The 20,059-nt window shown below is 36.4% G+C and overlaps 1 protein-coding gene across 1 annotated transcript in view; it reads left to right on the forward strand.

Moving 5' to 3' along the window:
* The window catches only part of LOC127446903 (low-density lipoprotein receptor-related protein 1B-like), a 491,131-nt gene that overhangs the window by 382,523 nt on the left and 88,549 nt on the right, over positions 1-20,059 (forward strand). Inside the window, exons 34-42 of the mRNA XM_051708221.1 lie at positions 5,276-5,416; positions 7,074-7,199; positions 9,214-9,345; positions 12,580-12,714; positions 13,325-13,454; positions 16,009-16,135; positions 16,278-16,429; positions 16,740-16,864; positions 17,066-17,437. Coding sequence (XP_051564181.1) covers positions 5,276-5,416; positions 7,074-7,199; positions 9,214-9,345; positions 12,580-12,714; positions 13,325-13,454; positions 16,009-16,135; positions 16,278-16,429; positions 16,740-16,864; positions 17,066-17,437 — 1,440 coding nt within the window. The remainder of the gene's footprint in view (positions 1-5,275; positions 5,417-7,073; positions 7,200-9,213; positions 9,346-12,579; positions 12,715-13,324; positions 13,455-16,008; positions 16,136-16,277; positions 16,430-16,739; positions 16,865-17,065; positions 17,438-20,059) is intronic.

Below are 20,059 nucleotides of genomic sequence, written 5' to 3' on the forward strand. Positions count from 1 at the left end.
TTTTAAGCCGAGAAGTAGGAGTGCACTCATGCACTCAATGAATGATGCACAATTTTCTGAAGTGTATACTGATGGGACCATTCTGCGATTGCTTGACGTTTTGCTGCTACTTTTCTATCATGTGTTATTAAAACTGAATAAAGGCTGGGTATAATTATTAATTGTTTATTTTACCATACTTCAATGCAATGGTAATTTAATATTCAATTTAACACTCTACATCAGAAGTCTGGTTTGATTGTAAAATAAAATATTCAGAAATTATAGATTCTAAAAGCTTATTTTAAAGTTTGCCACAAAGTTGTTTTATTCTCAAAACATTATCAAACCGTTTATAGGCTCATGGGCCATGATATGTGTCTCGTCAATGGTTTGTTTGGCATCCCTTTCAACACACAACTGAATAAAACAGACTGCATGACACAGATAAATGATTACTACCAGAGTATCATTCACATACAGGTGTGAGGGACTTCAGCATTTTACAAATAACACAAAGAACAAACATATTCTTCTCTCGCTTGATTTTGCTTGTATGTCCCCTCTGCGTGCGAATGATGTGAAGATCCGTTGGGATTTTACTAAAGTTCATTACTGAAAAGCAGAGGTGGAAAGTTACGAAGTACAACTACTCTCGTTACAGTACGAGTACATTTTTTTCACATTTCTCTACTGTAAATGTAAATAAATAATAGTACTTTTAATTTTACTTGAATTGATTAAAAATGAAGTATTCAATTTCGCTACAGTTATTTTTCACTACAATTACAAAATACAAAAAATACATAATATTTCAGAATTTTTGGGAAGAAGAAAGTTATAAGCGCTAAAACGCGCTGTGCGCTGCATGACGGAAGCCCGCAGGGCACAGCATCATGAGCACAGCATCTCTCATAAACTGCCGTCGTTGTCCTCTCTTCTCTAGCTTCTCCAAGACTTTCTGCCCTGTCACTATACAAGAACTGTAATACTGTTATTTTCTGCATATTTAATTTTATTCTGGAAAGTAGCTGTTCATTCAGTTATGAGGGAACTGTCAGAACACGTTTAACCACTGATCAAATGTCACTTGTTTTTAAGGTAGGCAATGTTTTAAATGTGTCAAACATTAACACAATGTAGTTTTACATATATGTGGGGATATCTTGTTTACTTGCTACTATATGTCAAAAACAAACTTTTAAATAACTTAGAAAGATACAGTGCCAATAGTGTCGGAAATTAATTGGGACTCTGGGCAAAAATGTCACCGATATTAACAAAAATATCCCAGAAACTTCAAAATATGGAGCCAAAAAATACCCACACAACGAGTTCTCGTGTTTCATTAATAATATCTGATATAGTAACAATTACATACATTGCGATCTTCTTTTGACTTTTCACTGAACATTATTTTTATCCCCCTCGTCCAGTTCCTCACACGCACAGACGGGCTCCGCATTAGTTCAGTATTGTACCCTCGTATTAAATTCCGTCACCATTCGTTAAACTACAGCTAAACCTGTAATGAAACACGTCATTTCGTTTTGCAAACCGTCCTAGTGGGTAACACTCTAGCGCATGGTGCTGTATTGTACTTACATGCCCTGTCTCACCCGCTAGAGGCCAAAAGTGTGCAAGGGATGGATGTTATATAAAGAAGGTATGAGAAATCACAAAACATAATGCGACCAAATGCTACAATTTACCTCAATATGTTAAATAACCATAACGTTAATTGAGACTTTATTATTACAACTGTAATACAATAATACATATACAGAAAAAACACTTTTAGTGTTTGAACCAATCATATCTCTCACTAAACACTGTGTGAAATGTTTATTTTTTGCCTTATTTTATTCAGTTGGCATGATGGAGTTGATAACAGTTTGCTTAATAATCTCATTCCATATCCGGATAATTGCTGCAATATCATAGAGGATAAATTTCCTCTATGATATTGCATTATATTATTTTTTGAACAGTATGTTAACTTAATAGCCAAAATACTTGGACATAAGTGAATGAAAATAAACCTGAAAAAGGAATGTTTCAGTCACAATGCACATTATGTAGTTTAGAGACGATTTAGAGACATATAGAATGTTACAAATGGCTATTTCTATTTAAATAAATGTTGTATTCTTAACATTTTGTGTTTGTCCAAGAATCCTCTTGCAGCAATGCTCTTTGGCATTTAGAAGCTACTAGTTTAGGACCTGCGTCTGTCTGTTTCTCAAACTAGTGATTGTGATTTACTTGTCTTTTTGTTGTGGATCTAGGCCATCCATTTCATCTCTATCCTGGTTAGAGATTCCTTTTTCAAAACAGTAATGCATGGAATAGCCTTAATCTCTCAAAACAATAGACTTTAGGAGAAAATATAATTCTGGGAGAAATGTGTTTCTTTTTGCCTATTTTTAAAACCAGAATTTGACTTGCAATTGTAAAACAACTTGTAAGAACTCAATACCTCAGCAAATGGGGGAAACCCCACTGTATTGGGATTTCCACATGGTAGTGCAACCATTTTCAATTGTTCTAATAATACGAATATTTTCTTGAGTAAATCAGCACTTTAGAATGCTTTTGTAAGGAATAGGTGACACAGTCTATGTTTGCCATCATGGGTAAAGACAAAATGGAATAAATACCACTTAAAACTATTATTTCAAACCATAATAATGATTTTGGCAATATTTTTGATCAATTTAATGCATCCTTGGTGAAAGGAAGCATCAGTTTCTTTCAAGAACAAAAATGTCTTTGTGTTCAAAAAATGGAAGCATATATACACTACCGGTCAAAAGTTTTGAAACACTTGACCGAAATGTTTCCCATGATCTTAAAAATCTTTTGATCTGAAGGTGTATGCTTAAATGTTTGAAATTAGTTTTGTAGACAAAAATATAATTGTGCCACCATATTAATTTATTTCATTATAAACCTAAAATTGTATAAAAAAAAAAAAAAAAAATGTTTTTGAAATTGATGACTTGGACCAAATAATAAAGAAAAGCAGCCAATAAGTGCCCAGCATATGGGAACTCCTTCAATACTGTTTAAAAAGCATCCCAGGTTGATACCTCAAGAAGTTGGTTGAGAAAATGTCAAGAGTACATTTCTGAAAATTCTAGGTAAAGGGTGACTACTTTGAAGATGCTAAAATATAACACAGTTTTGATTTATTTTGGATTTTGTTTAGTCACAACATAATTTCCATAGTTCCATTTATGTTATTCCATAGTTTTAATGACTTTACAATTATTCTAAAATGTGAAAAAAAAAAATATATAATAAAGTGTTTCAAAACTTTTGACCGGTAGTGTACATATATATATATATATATCAGCAGTTGTGGGAAATACTTAAAACCATGCTATGTATAGATATATATAGATATATATATATATATATATATATATATATATATATATATATGCATATAAATATATACATACACTATATATCAGGGGTTCTCAACGGGGCGTTCAAAGCATGCCAGGGGGTGCTGAGAGCAAATTAGTAGAGAGTGGGGAGTTAGGTTACAAATGGGGGGCGTTTATCAGTCATAATAATCAATTCTATCATCAAGTTCCTCTTTCCTCTTTTTTCAAAAAGGAGAGAGAGAAACCACTCGCATGCATGGTTGCCAGATTGCATAAATTAAGTATTACATAAGGTGAAATATTTCCAATTTGTGCAATATAAATCTCTGATTGGGGTGTTGCATCTATTATCTGGCAACCCTGAGCATATTAAAAGATTGTGGATGCGCAATAGGTCCCAAAGCCAGATAAATTAAAGATCTAATAAAAATGTTCATGATAAATCGACCCGCGGGCAGTAGTTTGCCCTGGTCTGCAATTGAGGGTGCTCTAAGGTTCATTTGAAGGTTCTTAGAGGGTGCTTATCTGGGCCAGTTTATACACAAACTTGCTATCAACTGCCTCTTTGGCCACCATTTTCTTTCTTCAGTTTCAACCGCTGTGGATCCGCATGCACAGGATTGTGGGATTTGATAAGCAGCGAAGGATAAATCTACTGTATGCTGCCTTCAAAAATCGATCAGATGAAGGTTTCTCAGTAGCCAGGATGTGACGATATCATTGGATTCGGACATGCCTTAGTCTCTTCCTACCTCCGTATACCCCTTTCTCTTTTAGGGAGAAAATTGAACTCGCTAGCACCACACAGTGGACATTTTACCTCGAAACTACAGCAATATGTGTACTGTACCACGTAAATTCATTTCACAAAACTGTTGCCACAGTCATGTAATTTTCATGAGATCAAGCTGGATTAAGCACATAAAGCAAACATGAAGCACATAACTGTTAAAAAAATGTTGCTGGTTCAATCCCCACAGCCACCACCATTGTGTCCTTGAGCAAGGCACTTAACTCCAGGTTGCTCCTGGGGAATTGTCCCTGTAATAAGTGCACTGTAAGTCGTTTTGGATAAAAGCATCTGCCAAATGCATAAATGTAAATGTAAAATCCCATAGACTTCAGAAAGGTCTGTACACATACATGTATCTATGAAACAAAACATCGTACTCAGAACATCCTTGCAATGGATTAGCAAATAGTGGGTACATTGTCAGGTGAACTCCAACATTGTAGCAGTGAGTTTTGCATTGGAAAGCACTACTCTAAAAATTAAATGTAGTTTAATTACTTTTTTTTGGCAGGAACTATGATTACCATGGTGAACTTTTGTCGAACATTTATTCAGCCTTTTCATTCAATGCAATATTTAATATATTAAATACAAATGTGTTTCATTTATGGTTGCGGAGCTACCACTGTCGCCACCTATGATGCTTTTCTGCAGTAGAAAGTTATGGTCTAGGCACAGTGCCAAGGGCAATCTCTAAGGCCCTTTTGTGGCACACTCAGTCTGACAGAGCGGAAACAACACAAGGGGCTTGCTAGCAGCGACACTGTGAGAATAGATGCACTCTGATGGCTTTGTGAATGAAAAGCCCTTGTCTTCGGCCAGGGCACTTAGCCAGGCTGCCCCTAAGCTCTGCCTCGTTGACTCACACTGGGAAGGGAACATGCATAATGCTCAAGCCCCATCTCTTTACTTTTCTCACTTTCCCTCCCTCGCCCACCTGAACACTGTGGCGTTGCATGGTTTTGGCACCAAAATGGTGCACAGCACCACCAGATTATATACATGTGGTATAAAAAAGACAAACAAATGATAATGGCATGTGTATCTATTGGCAGTAACACTTGCTGGTTGTGACTTTGGGAAATTAATAATTCATCTGTTTTTCCAGGTGGCAAGCTGTGGTGGGCAGATGAGGATCTGGCACAGCTGGGAACGGTTGCCAAACGAGATGGCCGTAACCCATCAGTGCTGCGCAATAAGACCAGCGGTGTGGTACACATGAAGGTGTACGACAGAGATGGGCAGAAAGGTGAGGTGCCTTATGGTCAAGGTTAACGCATAAATAAATTGGCCAATAGCTATCTTTTAAAAAGTCAGCTGAAGTTGACTAGTTAAAGTTCAACATTAGGGATAGGTGGATCGATCTCATATTCGAAATATGATTGTTGTATCAAGAGGATTTATCCTCACTAATAATTTGTATCATATTTTTTTATGAAAGTTAAATGGATAGTTCACCCAAAAATGAAATTTATTATTGAAAATTATTAATTATTAATGATATTATTTACTCATGCTCAAGTTGTTCCAAACCCACATGACTCAAAAGGAGATGTTAGGCAAAATGACATACTCGGTCACCATTCACTTTTATTGCATATTTCACTTTTTATTGCATATCTCCTTTGAAGAAGAAGAAGAAGAAAAAAAAAAAACTTTAGTATTGGTATCAATATTTGGCCTTGATAGTAAATTGGATTAATAAGAAAGTAAGGGGTATCACAACATCCCTATTCAACATGTTTCTTAGAGTGATTAAATGTTTAAATTCTGGTCTAAGTAGTGTATAAAAACATATGTGCCGAAAAAAATACACAACCATTATTTTTGAGTGCTTTACTTTGTTTGTTTGTTTACTTATTTACTTGTTAATTGGTAGGTCTTAGTAAGTCAGCTTATATTGTTTTCCATTCACTTCAACTAACAATCATATATAATATCACACGGATATCTTCATTGTCCCTCAGTAGAGATATATTCAGATATTGTTTTTCCATTTTGTGAGTTATTCTGCAAGTAAATCATACTAACTGCAGGTCCATTAACGGCATTGCTGTGGATCCCACTAAGCTGTCGACATGAATAAGGAATGACCATTAAACGTGCTCAAATGTAAATCTATCCAGCCTCCAAATTTCTTCAGCCACAATTAGCCTCTCTATTCATAATGCAGACCTGTCTTATTACTGTCATAGATGTGCAAGCTGAGCTTTTCCTAAGCGCATGCACTAATACACAGTGGTGCAGTTTCCATCCCTTTCACTTTCAGGGATAAAATTAAGATGGGAATAAGAACTCCATGAGTTCCAAGAAAAATCTGAAGTCAACTTGAGTTGACAGCAATACTCAAACTGTCAAGTGAAGAGAAATACTGTATCTTGAAAGCAGATACATACCATTGTGGCTGAACACATTGATGAATTGCTTTTAAATAAAGGCGCAAGTGACATAGCAGTCTCAAATATAGAGTCTCTTGCATTAAGTTTGTCAAAAGCATAGGCTAAAATGCCTCATTAGCAGGCCTAGATGGAATCTATAAACCTAGTTGCCATTTTCTGTGCTTATTGTGGAGGAAATTGGCAGCAAAGCTGAGACACAGCAACACTGCTTTAACAAATGGCTTGAGTTTGGGGTGTGACTATCTATTTGTCTGACCAATGGCAGATGGGGTGAGGGTTGAGGAAGTAGGTTTGACATGTTTGTAAACTGCAGTTCTGTTGAGGACACTAGTGGTGCAAAAGTCACAGACAAAACCATTTTTTCATAATTAACAATTATCTCGCAACATAGTTTCAAGCTTTAGAGAGAAAGAAGACCCACAATTGACCCAACAGTTAGCCTCACAATTAGCCTCACATTTATCAAAACATCAACAAGACCTACCCTTCTTTTGAATTCTCTCTCAGGTAGGAATGCTTGTCAGTTAAACAATGGTGGTTGTTCGCAGCTCTGTCTGCCCACATCTGAAAACACTCGCACATGTGCCTGCACCATCGGCTACAACCTGCGCAGTGACCGTCTCTCCTGTGAAGGTAGGCTAATGCCAGGGCCAGTGTCCTTGTGATTTGTTACCGTGATGTCACAATTTATACAGGTGCATCTCAATAAATTAGAATGTCGTGGAAAAGTTCATTTATTTCAGTAATTCAACTCAAATTGTGAAACTCGTGTATTAAATAAATTCAATGCACACAGACTGAAGTAGTTTAAGTCTTTGGTTCTTTTAATTGTGATGATTTTAGCTCACATTTAACAAAAACCCACCAATTCACTATCTCAAAAAATTAGAATACATCATAAGACCAATAAAAAAAAACATTTTTAGTGAATTGTTGGCCTTCTGGAAAGTATGTTCATTTACTGCATATGTACTCAATACTTGGTAGGGGCTCCTTTTGCTTTAATTACTGCCTCAATTTGGCGTGGCATGGAGGTGATCAGTTTGTGGCACTGCTGAGGTGGTATGGAAGCCCAGGTTTCTTTGACAGTGGCCTTCAGCTCATCTGCATTTTTTGGTCTCTTGTTTCTCATTTTCCTCTTGACAATACCCCATAGATTCTCTGTGGGGTTCAGGTCTGGTGAGTTTGCTGGCCAGTCAAGCACACCAACACCATGGTCATTTAACCAACTTTTGGTGCTTTTGGCAGTGTGGGCAGGTGCCAAATCCTGCTGGAAAATGAAATCAGCATCTTTAAAAAGCTGGTCAGCAGAAGGAAGCATGAAGTGCTCCAAAATTTCTTGGTAAACGGGTGCAGTGACTTTGGTTTTCAAAAAACACAATGGACCAACACCAGCAGATGACATTGCACCCCAAATCATCACAGACTGTGGAAACTTAACACTGGAGTTCAAGCAACTTGGGCTATGAGCTTCTCCACCCTTCCTCCAGACTCTAGGACCTTGGTTTCCAAATGAAATACAAAACTTGCTCTCATCTGAAAAGAGGACTTTGGACCACTGGGCAACAGTCCAGTTCTTCTCCTTAGCCCAGGTAAGATGCCTCTGACATTGTCTGTGGTTCAGGAGTGGCTTAACAAGAGGAATACGACAACTGTAGCCAAATTCCTTGACATGTCTGTGTGTGGTGGCTCTTGATGCCTTGACCCCAGCCTCAGTCCATTCCTTGTGAAGTTCACCCAAATTCTTGAATCGATTTTGCTTGACAATCCTCATAAGGCTGCGGTTCTCTCGGTTGGTTGTGCATCTTTTTCTTCCACACTTTTTCCTTCCACTCAACTTTCTGTTAACATGCTTGGATACAGCACTCTGTGAACAGCCAGCTTCTTTGGCAATGAATGTTTGTGGCTTACCCTCCTTGTGAAGGGTGTCAATGATTGTCTTCTGGACAACTGTCAGATCAGCAGTCTTCCCCATGATAATGTAGCCTAGTGAACCAAACTGAGAGACCATTTTGAAGGCTCAGGAAACCTTTGCAGGTGTTTTGAGTTGATTAGCTGATTGGCATGTCACCATATTCTAATTTTTTGAGATATTGAATTGGTGGGTTTTTGTTAAATGTGAGCCAAAATCATCACAATTAAAAGAACCAAAGACTTAAACTACTTCAGTCTGTGTGCATTGAATTTATTTAATACACGAGTTTCACAATTTGAGTTGAATTACTGAAATAAATGAACTTTTCCATGACATTCTAATTTATTGAGATGCACCTGTATTTTCTCTTCTAACACAGTGTCCTACCTAGATGTAATGTAATAAGATTCCAATGACAAGCAATATGTCTGTCCACAGTGAATGCAAAACTACTGCACAAAAAAACAAAAAAAACAAGTGATGGACAAACTGTCCTGTCACTCGACACTTCTCATAGACATCATGTTGTTGCATCTACTTAGGACACTTTGTTAATCGGTCGAATAGCTGAGAGAATGCTCTCCTGGGTTAAAATAAAATAGAATTGACTCCAACCCTAAAAACAATGTATGCTGATTTGTGTTATGTAAAGGGTGGTAAAAGTACGGAAAGAAAATTTAAAGTTCATGTAACCTCCTCCTTACATCTCTTGCTTGCTGTTGTCCATCACAGGCCTGAGTTCTTTTCTGATGTACTCTTTTCATGATGGGATATGTGGAATCGCTCTGGATCCCGGTGACCACGCAGAGACCCTGATGCCCATCAGTGGCACTTTGTTTGCCGTTGGTGTGGACTTTCATGCAGGTACTGTACAAACACTGCATTTCCTGTGATTCAATCCTCACTATCTCCCCCTTTGTTCTCCGGGGTATAGAACCTCTATTCACGATCCGCTGTTTATTCAAAACATTGATAAGGGATGCACCGCACTGCCTGCATTGTTTCTTTTTTTAATGTTGTTTGATGTCAAATCTACAGTCTCATATTAGCTACAGAGTCTCTTAACTGATTCAACTCAAATGCACATCATGTATAGAAGAGATAAACAAGTCAGATGGATTAAGCAAGTTGATGCAAACAGTAACACTGATACATTTTTTTCCTTATGTCTTGGCTAGAACCATAAGAGACATCAAACAGTATAATAGAGAATCTAGCAAATGGAGGTAGATCCGACATCCCCAGTACAATGGCATCCCATATTTTTTTCATACTATTCATTATTCATTCTCTGAATGAGGTTAATTTGACAGCAGTCTGATGCAAGATTATCCACCCCGTTTGGGGGAGCATTTTGCAGTGACAAGTGGCATAAATAAAGTCAGTGTCAAGGGGGCAGTCCACATTTGATGGTACCAAATGATCATTCTAACAGTCAGTAATATAAGACATTTCCATGGTACGAGACTGTAACAATTATGGAAAGGAGCAAGCTGGGGCCGGCTTGACAAAACACATAGACAGAGACATTTCCATAAACATGTTAAAATGCAAACATATGAGCATGTACTCTTACTATAGTCATTCAGATGTTGCCTGACTTTTACCTCTCCCGTAAATAAAAGCTAAAAATATATATATATATATATATATATATATATATATATATATATATATATATATATATATATATATACAGTCTGTAAAGTCTTCCATTCTAAAATTTGAGCTGATGTAAGGAATGAAGTAGGCTATACTTTCCTTATAAGTTTATTTATGAATAACGCTATGTATTTATTTATTTATTTGTTTAAGCCTAAATAAACCTACATTTCTGAAACTGGTTTGTCAATTAAACTTTAACTCAAATTGCAATGCTCATAATATAATTTGTATTTTGTATTAATTATCTAATATTATTATATTATTATATATATTGTTATAATATTATTATAACAGTATTTTAAATATAGATATTTTTGTTTATTATTAAATTCGAAAAATGCAAAATATAAATATTTCTCAAATTTTTTCGACTTTTCTTTATATTATTTACAAATGTATAGACTATGGTAATAATAATAATAATAATAACAATGATTTATTAATACTTTAATAGTTATATTAAAATAATATAATTTTATGCAGTTAAATATTTTTGTTTAATAAATACAAATGTATGTATGTATATATATATATATATATATATATATATATATATATATATATATATATATATATATATATATATATATAAAATGTCTGCCTATATGACAACCAGTTCCTTACACTGTGCAGGTTCTGTCATGTTTCTTGTACTAAAATAATACTCTTAAGTTACTTTGTAACTCAGTTAATACAGTATTCCATGTGTTTAACTATGTTCTGTATTTATTCGGCAAGTATAAGCAGAATTATGTTCAGTCAGTAATTATCATCATAGTCATCATCATCGTCAACTTATATTAGAAGTACTCAAACTAATAAAATTGGTTTCTAAAATTCAGAAGCCAACCGTCATTACCTGGACAGGTCAGTTTTTCTCACACTCATGCAGAAACATGGCAGAATTGCTGATCTTAGCAGCAGGGCAACAGTGGCAGATGGTCAGAGAGTTTTTATGCACAGACTCTTGCCTACATCCAGAATCGGCTCGTCTCAGGTGAAGAAAACCCCAGCTCTGCTCAGCCGATGACAGCTGATTACACATGCATACCATTTGCATGCTATTAAGAGGCAGCTTGTTGGAGCATGAAACAAACAAGGGCCTTCCAGCTGGCTGCTGTCACATGTAAGAAATCCGTTAGCCGAGTGTGAATTTGGTATTAACAGGAGGGTGCAAATAAACAACTGCTCTCACCACATTCAGTTGCAGGGAAAAGATACCAGTTACATATTAGAGTGTGCTGCTGTCAAAACAATCTTTCAGTCAGTGATTCTGCTAATCATGTTTGATTTGTTTGCTACACAGATATTATCAGCTTTTCAAAAAGTAAGCTTAACTATTTGAATGATGTATCCTAACCTAAATTTACCATGGTAACAAGTTTCGACTTAAATACCATGGGTGCTATAATTATTGTGACTACTATAAAATCATAATTAATTAATTTGGGATCTATTTCAAACAGTTCAAGATGCTTTTAAAATAGCTTTTAAATCAGAAATTAATTCTGCTCATGTTAAATGAATAAGGTCTATTAACTGTAACTGTATTTTGAAAATTAATTACCATGGTACATTTTTGTGTAGGTCTGGTATGCCTATACACTACCTTTCTTATACAATATGTAATGGATAATGTACAGTCAGCCAGTCATTATCACAAAATAAACCCCTACAGGATGATTCAAGTCTCCTCTGCTTCACACCTGATCACCCTGTCTGAGTTTATCTTGCAATAACGACCTACTGACTCTACATTATCCCACTTATTGCATGGCTACTTGCCAAATAAATAAATAAATGGACATGAAATATTGATTTGAGGTGAAATTATTTGTATGTGCGAAGACAGAACGAAAGGAGTGCAACAAGAGACATGCACAGCCAGCACAGAGACAAAAATGTCAAATATATACAGTAATGTGCAAATGTTTAATGCAGTTTTGAAAAATGTTTTATAGTAAGAATGTTTTACAAAATAGTACCATGAAATTGTTTTATCAATTAACTTCATACAAAGTGCAGTAAACATAAAAAAAAAAATATATATATATATATATATATATATATATATATATATATATATATATATATATATATATATCAGTATTTGGTGGGTTCAAGGTTATCTGTTGCAAGACTCCTTGTTCTACTTCTATTCTATTTGCAAAAGCAATGTTTGGGAATCTAAAATTGATATGTCTTATTGAAACACTAAAGCAAAAGATAAAAAATTACCGTCTTAAGACAAATGTTTTTGTGAAACGTGTTCTCAGGACTTTTGCACAATACTGTAATTTAGCGATTATTAAACAAAACAAATTGACTGCAGAATTCCAAATGTGACCAATTAGAATCAAGCATACCAGAAAGCTGTGTTGTAAATGTGACTATCAGCTTTGTTCTTCATGGAATATGCCCTCTTTCATACAGGCAATGATACAATTTACTGGACAGACATGGGTTTAAACCGCATCTCTAGAGCCAAGAGGGATCAGACGTGGAAGGAGGACGTTATCACCACTGGCATCAACAGAGTGGAGGGCATCGCAGTCGATTGGATTGCTGGTGAGACACAAACATCACTGGAAAAATGTAATATGATTCTGAATAAATGATATGGTGCTGAACACAATGTTATATCAATGTAATTGCTTTACAAGTCAGTTTTTCCCATTGAAACAGAACGTTTTGATGGAACATATCTAAGGGCTTGTCCCATTTTTTTAACAGCCATTACACTTTAGTTATGATACAGCCATAAACCATGATTTGCTACTTGCTAGGCATTAGTAGGTGGTATTTGGGGGAGATATATTTTCATTCTAGAGAGCATTTGATTGGGAAAACATCTGTGTAATGCAACACGAGTTAAAAATTCTTTGGTTCTGTTTCCTAGAAGAGAAAGACTTTACATTTTGGTCTACACTAGCATAACAAAGCTAACACACATAAACTTAGTGGCGGTTCGAGCTTGCACGGTGCCCTGGGTGAACCCCACCTTCAGCACCCCTTCAGCACCCCCCCCCCCACCACAGGGCGGCTGCCCATGTTGCCCATGCCAAAATCTGCCACTGCATAAACTTACTGCTACAAAACTCTAATTTTATTTGCATGGGGTTTTTAAAGCTTCCAAATATTTATATGATTTAGATGCAAATTGTGTTTATTTTACCAGGTAACCTTTACTGGACAGACCATGGCCTCAACCTCATTGAAATTGCTCGTCTAAATGGTCTCTACCGGTCAGTGATAATATCAGAAGGACTGGATCAACCAAGAGCTATTGCAGTGCATCCACAGAGAGGGTATGTCAAAGAGAAGCCTCTTTAGACCAACTACAACCATGTCTGCAATTCGGTACTCAATATATATACTCTTGGAAAGATCTGTGGTTTTGTCAATTACTGAGTACATTTCTGGGAACTGCATACATTACCGGTCAAAAGTTTTGAAACACTTACTCATTCTTTATTATAATTTTTTTTCACATTTAGAATAATAGTAAAGTCATCAAAACTATGGAATAACATAAATGGAAATATGGGAATAATTGACTAAGCAAAATCCAAAATAAATCAAAACTGTGTTATATTTTAGCATCTTCAAAGTAGTCACCCTTTGCCTAGAATTTGCAGACATGTACTGTTGACATTTTTTCAACCAACTTCTTGAGGTATCACCCTGGGATGCTTTTTAAACAGTATTGAAGGAGTTCCCATGTATGTTGGGCACTTATTGGCTGCTTTTCTTTATTATTTGGTCCAAGTCATCAATTTCAAAAACTTTTTTTCTTTTTTATTACATTTTAGTTTTATAATGAAATAAATTAATATGGTGGCATAATTATATTTTTGTCTACAAAACTAATTTCAAACATTTAAGCATATGCCTTCAGATCAAAAGATTTTTAAGATCATGTGAAACATTTCAGTCAAGTGTTTCAAAACTTTTGACCAGTAGTGTACGTACATTAGAACAGATGATATGAGCTCTAGCAAGAGAAATGCTGTTGAAACCCTTGAAGGTCAAATACATTTTGTGATCTGACTGAAGCTGTTTTGCAGACAAATTGGCTTTTAAAATGTCATTGCCTCCACTAATGAGCCAAATTAAGAATTTAAAACTAGCAGATCTGCATCTCCATTTAACCACAGACCCATTTTGTAGTCCTTTAGATATTCCCCCATAATGGGATTGTTTCAGTAAATGGGGTCAAACTTTAGTCAATTTTTGTCCGTTTTCTGTCTGCATTTGCCTTGAATTTGATGTTTACATCCTGGAATTGGAAATACGAAGTAAGAACACCCCTTAGCAATATGAGCATTTTATTCCATCTGCTGACAGCAGACAGCAATAGGAGTATGTATTCTCTAAATCCCACACATCCAAAAGTAGCCTCCCATTCAAGCCTAGGGTACAAAAGCTGTCTTTTTCTTTTCAGTTGAGTCAAACTTTGAATGATGTTTCATTGGTGGTGTAACAACAGTTACACACTTAGAAAAACTACTAAGCCTCTAAGAAAAATAGAATATGTCATGGTTTAAAGAAATCGTTCACCCAAAATAAAAATCCTATCATTGCTTACCCCCATGTCAGTCCAAGCCCTTATGTTGTTTTTTTTTTTGTTTGTTTTTTTTTTTCCTTGGAGAACACACACACAAAAATAATAATAATAATTTTTAAATAATCTTAACATAGATTTTCGACTGTTCATTGTGACCAAGGTGACAAAAAAGTACCTTAAAAGTATCATACGTAGTCCATATGACCTGGGCACTTTATTATTTTATATTATTTTTTTATTATTATTATTTTTTTTTTTTTTTTTTTTTTTTTTGTGTTACACTGGAAAAATATGTTTAATAAAGGTGAGTAAATAATAAATGTTTTCTTTTTCTTCTTCTTTTTTTTTCTGCATACTTATGTATACCCAACAATGAAAATTCTCTCATCATTTACTCACCCTCATGACTTACTTTCTTCAGCTGAACAGAAACAAAGATGTTTTGAAGAATATCTCAGCTCTGTAGGTCCATACAATGCAAGTGAATGGTGAACTCTTAAAGCTTCAAAAAGGAGATAAAGTCAGCAAAAATGTAATCCATAAGACTCAAGTGGTTTAATCAATGTCTTCTGAAGCTATCCAGTTGGTTTTGGGTGAGAACAGACCAAAATATTACTCCTTTTCACTGTACATTTTGATAGCAGTCTCTCATGACTCATGCTGGCGATCATGATTTCAAGCTTAATTGCACTTTCTACAGTGCCACCTAGCTCTCGTCACATGCGTCAAGCACTAGGAATTGCAATCGAGCTTCAAATCGTGATTATGACTTGAGACGGCAATGAAAAGATGTAAAGTGAAAAAGACATTTACATTTATGCATTTGGTAGACATTTTTATCCAAGCGACTTACATTCCACTTATTACAGGGACAATCCCCCCAGAGCAACCTAGAGTTAAGTGTCTTACTCAAGGACACAATGGTGGTCTGCTTACCAGTTCTGCGCTTTAACCCACTATGCCACCACCGCTCTGCTGTTACATTTTGGTCTGTTCTCACCCAAAACCAACATTGATTAAACCACTGGAATCTTATGCATTACTTTTATGCTGACTGTATCTCCTTTTTGGAGCTTTTGTAGTTCTGGTGACCATTCACTTGCATTGTATGGACCTACAGAGCTGAGATGTTCTTCTAAAAATTCTTGTTTGTGTTCAGCAGAAGAAATAAAAAAAGTCATACACACCTGGGATGGCATGAGGGTGAGTAAATGATGAGAGAATGTACATTTTTGGGTGAACTATCCCTTTAAGTAGATGATGGTAATCTAGATCTGATATTTTCTAATTAACAGTTACTTATTCTGGACTGAGTGGGGGAAAAATCCTTGCATAGGTCGTGCACGGCTGGACGGTTCAGACCAGGTAACGCTGGTCAATTCTGGCATCACCTGGCCGAACGGAATCACCATCGACTATGAGGTAGGGTGACGTGAATCCCCTTCCTGATCTTCGACTTACTCTGAGCAGTCATTCTACCTTCCATCTCTCCTTTTCTGATGCTGATAAAATGGACCTGCTCAAAGGAAGAGGCGCTGATGTGCATTTTCAAATTGCTTTCTAGGAAAATAGATTATACTGGTGCGACGCCCGCACCGACAAGATAGAGAGGATCAACCTTGAAACCGGGGAGGGCCGAGAGATTGTACTATCAGCCGCAAATGTGGACTTGTTCTCTGTGGCTGTGTTCGGGGCTTACATCTACTGGTCTGACAGGTAGTTTATTATTTTACTAAGTGCTACACTCTCCAAAATAGCCCACAGAGCCAGCTGCTCCAGTCTCTAAGGATTAACCCCTTCTGAGCAAGGTTATAATGGGCCCTGGCTTATGGTTTTGTCATCTCCTTGGAAGACTCCTTCGGCCTATGTAAATAAGGTGTATTGTAAGTCATTGCCAAGGTGACGGTTCCTCAGCTTTGCAGCTAAAGCAGCTTTTCTGTGTATTTTTAATGAGTTTTGAGTTTTAATTAGATAACTGCCACGATTACGCTGATGTCAGACTCTCTCACTGTGCTGTCTGTGGCAGAGCCCACGCAAATGGATCTATTCGCCGTGGATTCAAGAGCGATGCCACTGACACCATTACAATGAGAAGTGGTCTGGGCGTCAACCTGAAGGATGTGAAAGTGTTTAACAGAGGCCGGGAGAAAGGTTGAGGTTTCAATTTAATGAGTTTATTATTTTATGCCACATATTAACAATATTATTGTAGAACACAAGCTTTGTTTCTGTAAGTGTATTCAGGGTCATTGTCCTTGTTAACAATTTACCCAAACCTTTGTATTTGAAGTTTCATGACAATAACTCAGTATCAGTGTATCCAGTGATGTTTTTTGTATGCTTGTCCTGCAGGCACTAACCCATGTGCCAGGAGTAATGGAGGCTGTCAGCAGCTTTGTTTTCACCTGGGCAGTGGAAGAAGGACTTGTTCTTGTGCTCATGGGTACTTAGCTGAAGATGGCTTTGCTTGCCAAAGATATGAGGGCTATCTTCTGTACTCTGAGAGGACTATCTTAAAAAGCATCCACCTATCAGATGAGAGTGATCTCAACTCCCCCCTCCAACCTTTCGAGAATCCAAACTATTTCAAGAACGTTATCGCTTTGGCATTTGATTATAGGCAGGAGACCTCACACCACAACCGCATATTTTTCAGCGACATCCATTTTGGGAATATTCAGATGGTCAATGATGATTGGTCAGGAAGACAAGTCATAGTCGACAGTAAGTCCAGCTGTTTTCATTCTTGTCTTTGTTGTAAGTGCTTTCATGCATCAATGGTTTCAAAGGAGCGTTTGAAAAACCCTACTATTTTGGTGCTTGTTTTGGAGTACAAGTTAGCCTTCTTGCGATCTTTCTCTGTCATGAAAGATGTCCAAAGATGCTTGCTGCCACAAACTTGGGCATTTTTTTTTCAGGCTTGTCGTCATCCTGAGCGAACTCATTGCAGTGACCCATATGTTGTTAAATGTTCAGCCGCTAGAATCATTCCAGCCTCTTAGCAGCCATTTGTGAAAGGCCATTTGTTGGAAGCCTTAAGTGGTACTGCCTGTGATGTAAAGCAAGGGCCCGATGCATCCAACATCTAGTAAAAGTGTTATAATAGCTACCTCAATTTTTCTTCAACTAAATGGGCCCAATTTAACTGTCAAAAAAAGATGTTTATAACACTGCATCTTGCTCCATGTCCCCACCATTGATGGATTAAAATCACTTGTCTCATTTCCGCCATCCTAAAAGTGTATGAATGCAGGAGGGGTGATATTTTTCAAGATCTTGCCTGTCATTGTTTGTTGGAAAGTTTAGAATATGGTTATTGATTTCTCTGTGTACTAGATATACGGCAGGGATTTTTGTAGCAATCGATATCCATGTCTATTGGTGGCCCACAATGAAAACCTAATACACCTAATGACTGTGTATTATCCATTTACGATGTAATGAGCTAAAAAAGCTCATTACTCATTTGGACTAAAAAAGCTCAGGCAAAATTTAAAATTATGTCATAATTTACTCACCCTCATGTTGTTTCAAACACAATTGACTTTTTTTCTTCCATGAAACACAAAAGGAGAATTTAGATGGAATGGCAGCCTCAGTCACCATTCACTTTCATTGTATAAAAAAAAAGATGCAATGAAAGTGAATGGTGACTATATGAGTCTAATATTATGCCATATCTATAACATCTCATTTTGCCTTTCATAAAGGAAAGAAAGTCAAATGACTTTGGAACTAAATTAGGGTGAGTAAATGATTTTTGGATGAACTATCCCTTTAAGCTTTGTGTGATTAACATTAAAATTTCAGATTCAATATCAATACGGACATTATTTATTAGTTCAAGTGGCAAATAAATGGCACAAAAAATTATTGAATGGATTCTCTCTTCATTATTAACTGCACATCCTCAGTGGATGCTATGTAGCCCATTCCTAATTGAAATATAACTTTTTGTGTCCTTGGCAAACAGGGAAAAAAATTCCCTGAATGCCTTTTCAGTGCTTAGTAGCCCAACTCATTTCATTTTGCTGGGGTTAATAGGAAACAGATATACATGGAAAGCTTCTGTGCTGCATGGTTTGTGCTTTAAACCAATTGCTCTCTGAATTCTCTACTAAATAAACTTTAGTGCTCCTCAAGTCTTAAAACTTTTTTTTTTCCAGTTTCAGTTTCACTTAATTTGTCTTTATTAACTTTTACGTGATCATAAAAATGTCGCTGTTCTGACTGATCCTTGTCATTGTTTAGAATATGTACTGTAACTAAAGTTAATGTAAAGCATTTATAACCACAGTTTTGTTTTGTTTTTTTTCTTGCATGAGTAATCAATGTCATACTTGTAGTCTTAAAGGATTAGTTCACCCGTATGAATATCTTTCTTCTGTGGAACATGAGTAGAAATTTAGAAAAAAAATTAACGTTGCTCTTTTTCTATACAATGAAAGTGAATGGGGACTGCAGGCCCGGGTATATTTCATTATTCTGCGTTCTGGATCAGATCGCGCCCGGTCGACCACGTTGCCTTTCAAAGTATACTCTTTTGACCGCAAGTGAATACAAATGTGTTCGACGCATGCGCACTACGGCTTCTTTGTGAAACTCTTTCAGTGCAGTCAACGGGAGGTGCATGCGCCTAAGATGTGCATAAATGAGGACTGTCCACGAGTAGATAAAATCTGGGCTACAGCTTGGATTCCTGTTATGACTCTTATTTTGAAAGTTCCTTTTTTTCCCTCCATTGACTCTGTCTTCAGTTCCTTCCTTAATTGTATCCCAGGTGTTCCCCATTTATCTTGTTATCCCATGTGTGTATATATACCCTCTTGTTCCTTGGTCGTTTCTTGTTTGTATGTAAAGCATTGTAAGCCAGCATACTGCTGTTGAGTTTATGTTTACCTTCTTCATTGAGTTACCTCCCCTTGTTTGTTTACTATTAAAGTTCTGCACTTGGATTCTCTCTCGCTTCATCCCTACACAAACCCTGACGCCTGGGATATTCCTTTAAGGATATTGGTCCCTAGCATTCTGCCTAACTTCCTCTTTTTGTTGTTGGGAGCAATGTGAGGGCGAGTTAATGATTTTCATTTTCGGGTGAACTAAGAGCGAGATCTGCATACCTTGTGTGACGTTTTTGGCAAAATGTTACAAAATGTGGCCTTTATGATATAGTGTTATCTCGGTAGGAATTTGTTAGTAAAGCATTTTATAAACTATTAAAGTGTTTTCACTAACAAATTATAGAAGTGAGAGAAATATTAGCATCAGGTCTAGCTAGTGAGCACTAATCACAATTTTACACATTAGATACTAAAGGACATTTGTACAAGAATGTATCCCACTGTA

This window comes from Myxocyprinus asiaticus, chromosome 10, assembly GCF_019703515.2.
Source record: "Myxocyprinus asiaticus isolate MX2 ecotype Aquarium Trade chromosome 10, UBuf_Myxa_2, whole genome shotgun sequence".
NCBI lineage: Eukaryota > Metazoa > Chordata > Actinopteri > Cypriniformes > Catostomidae > Myxocyprinus > Myxocyprinus asiaticus.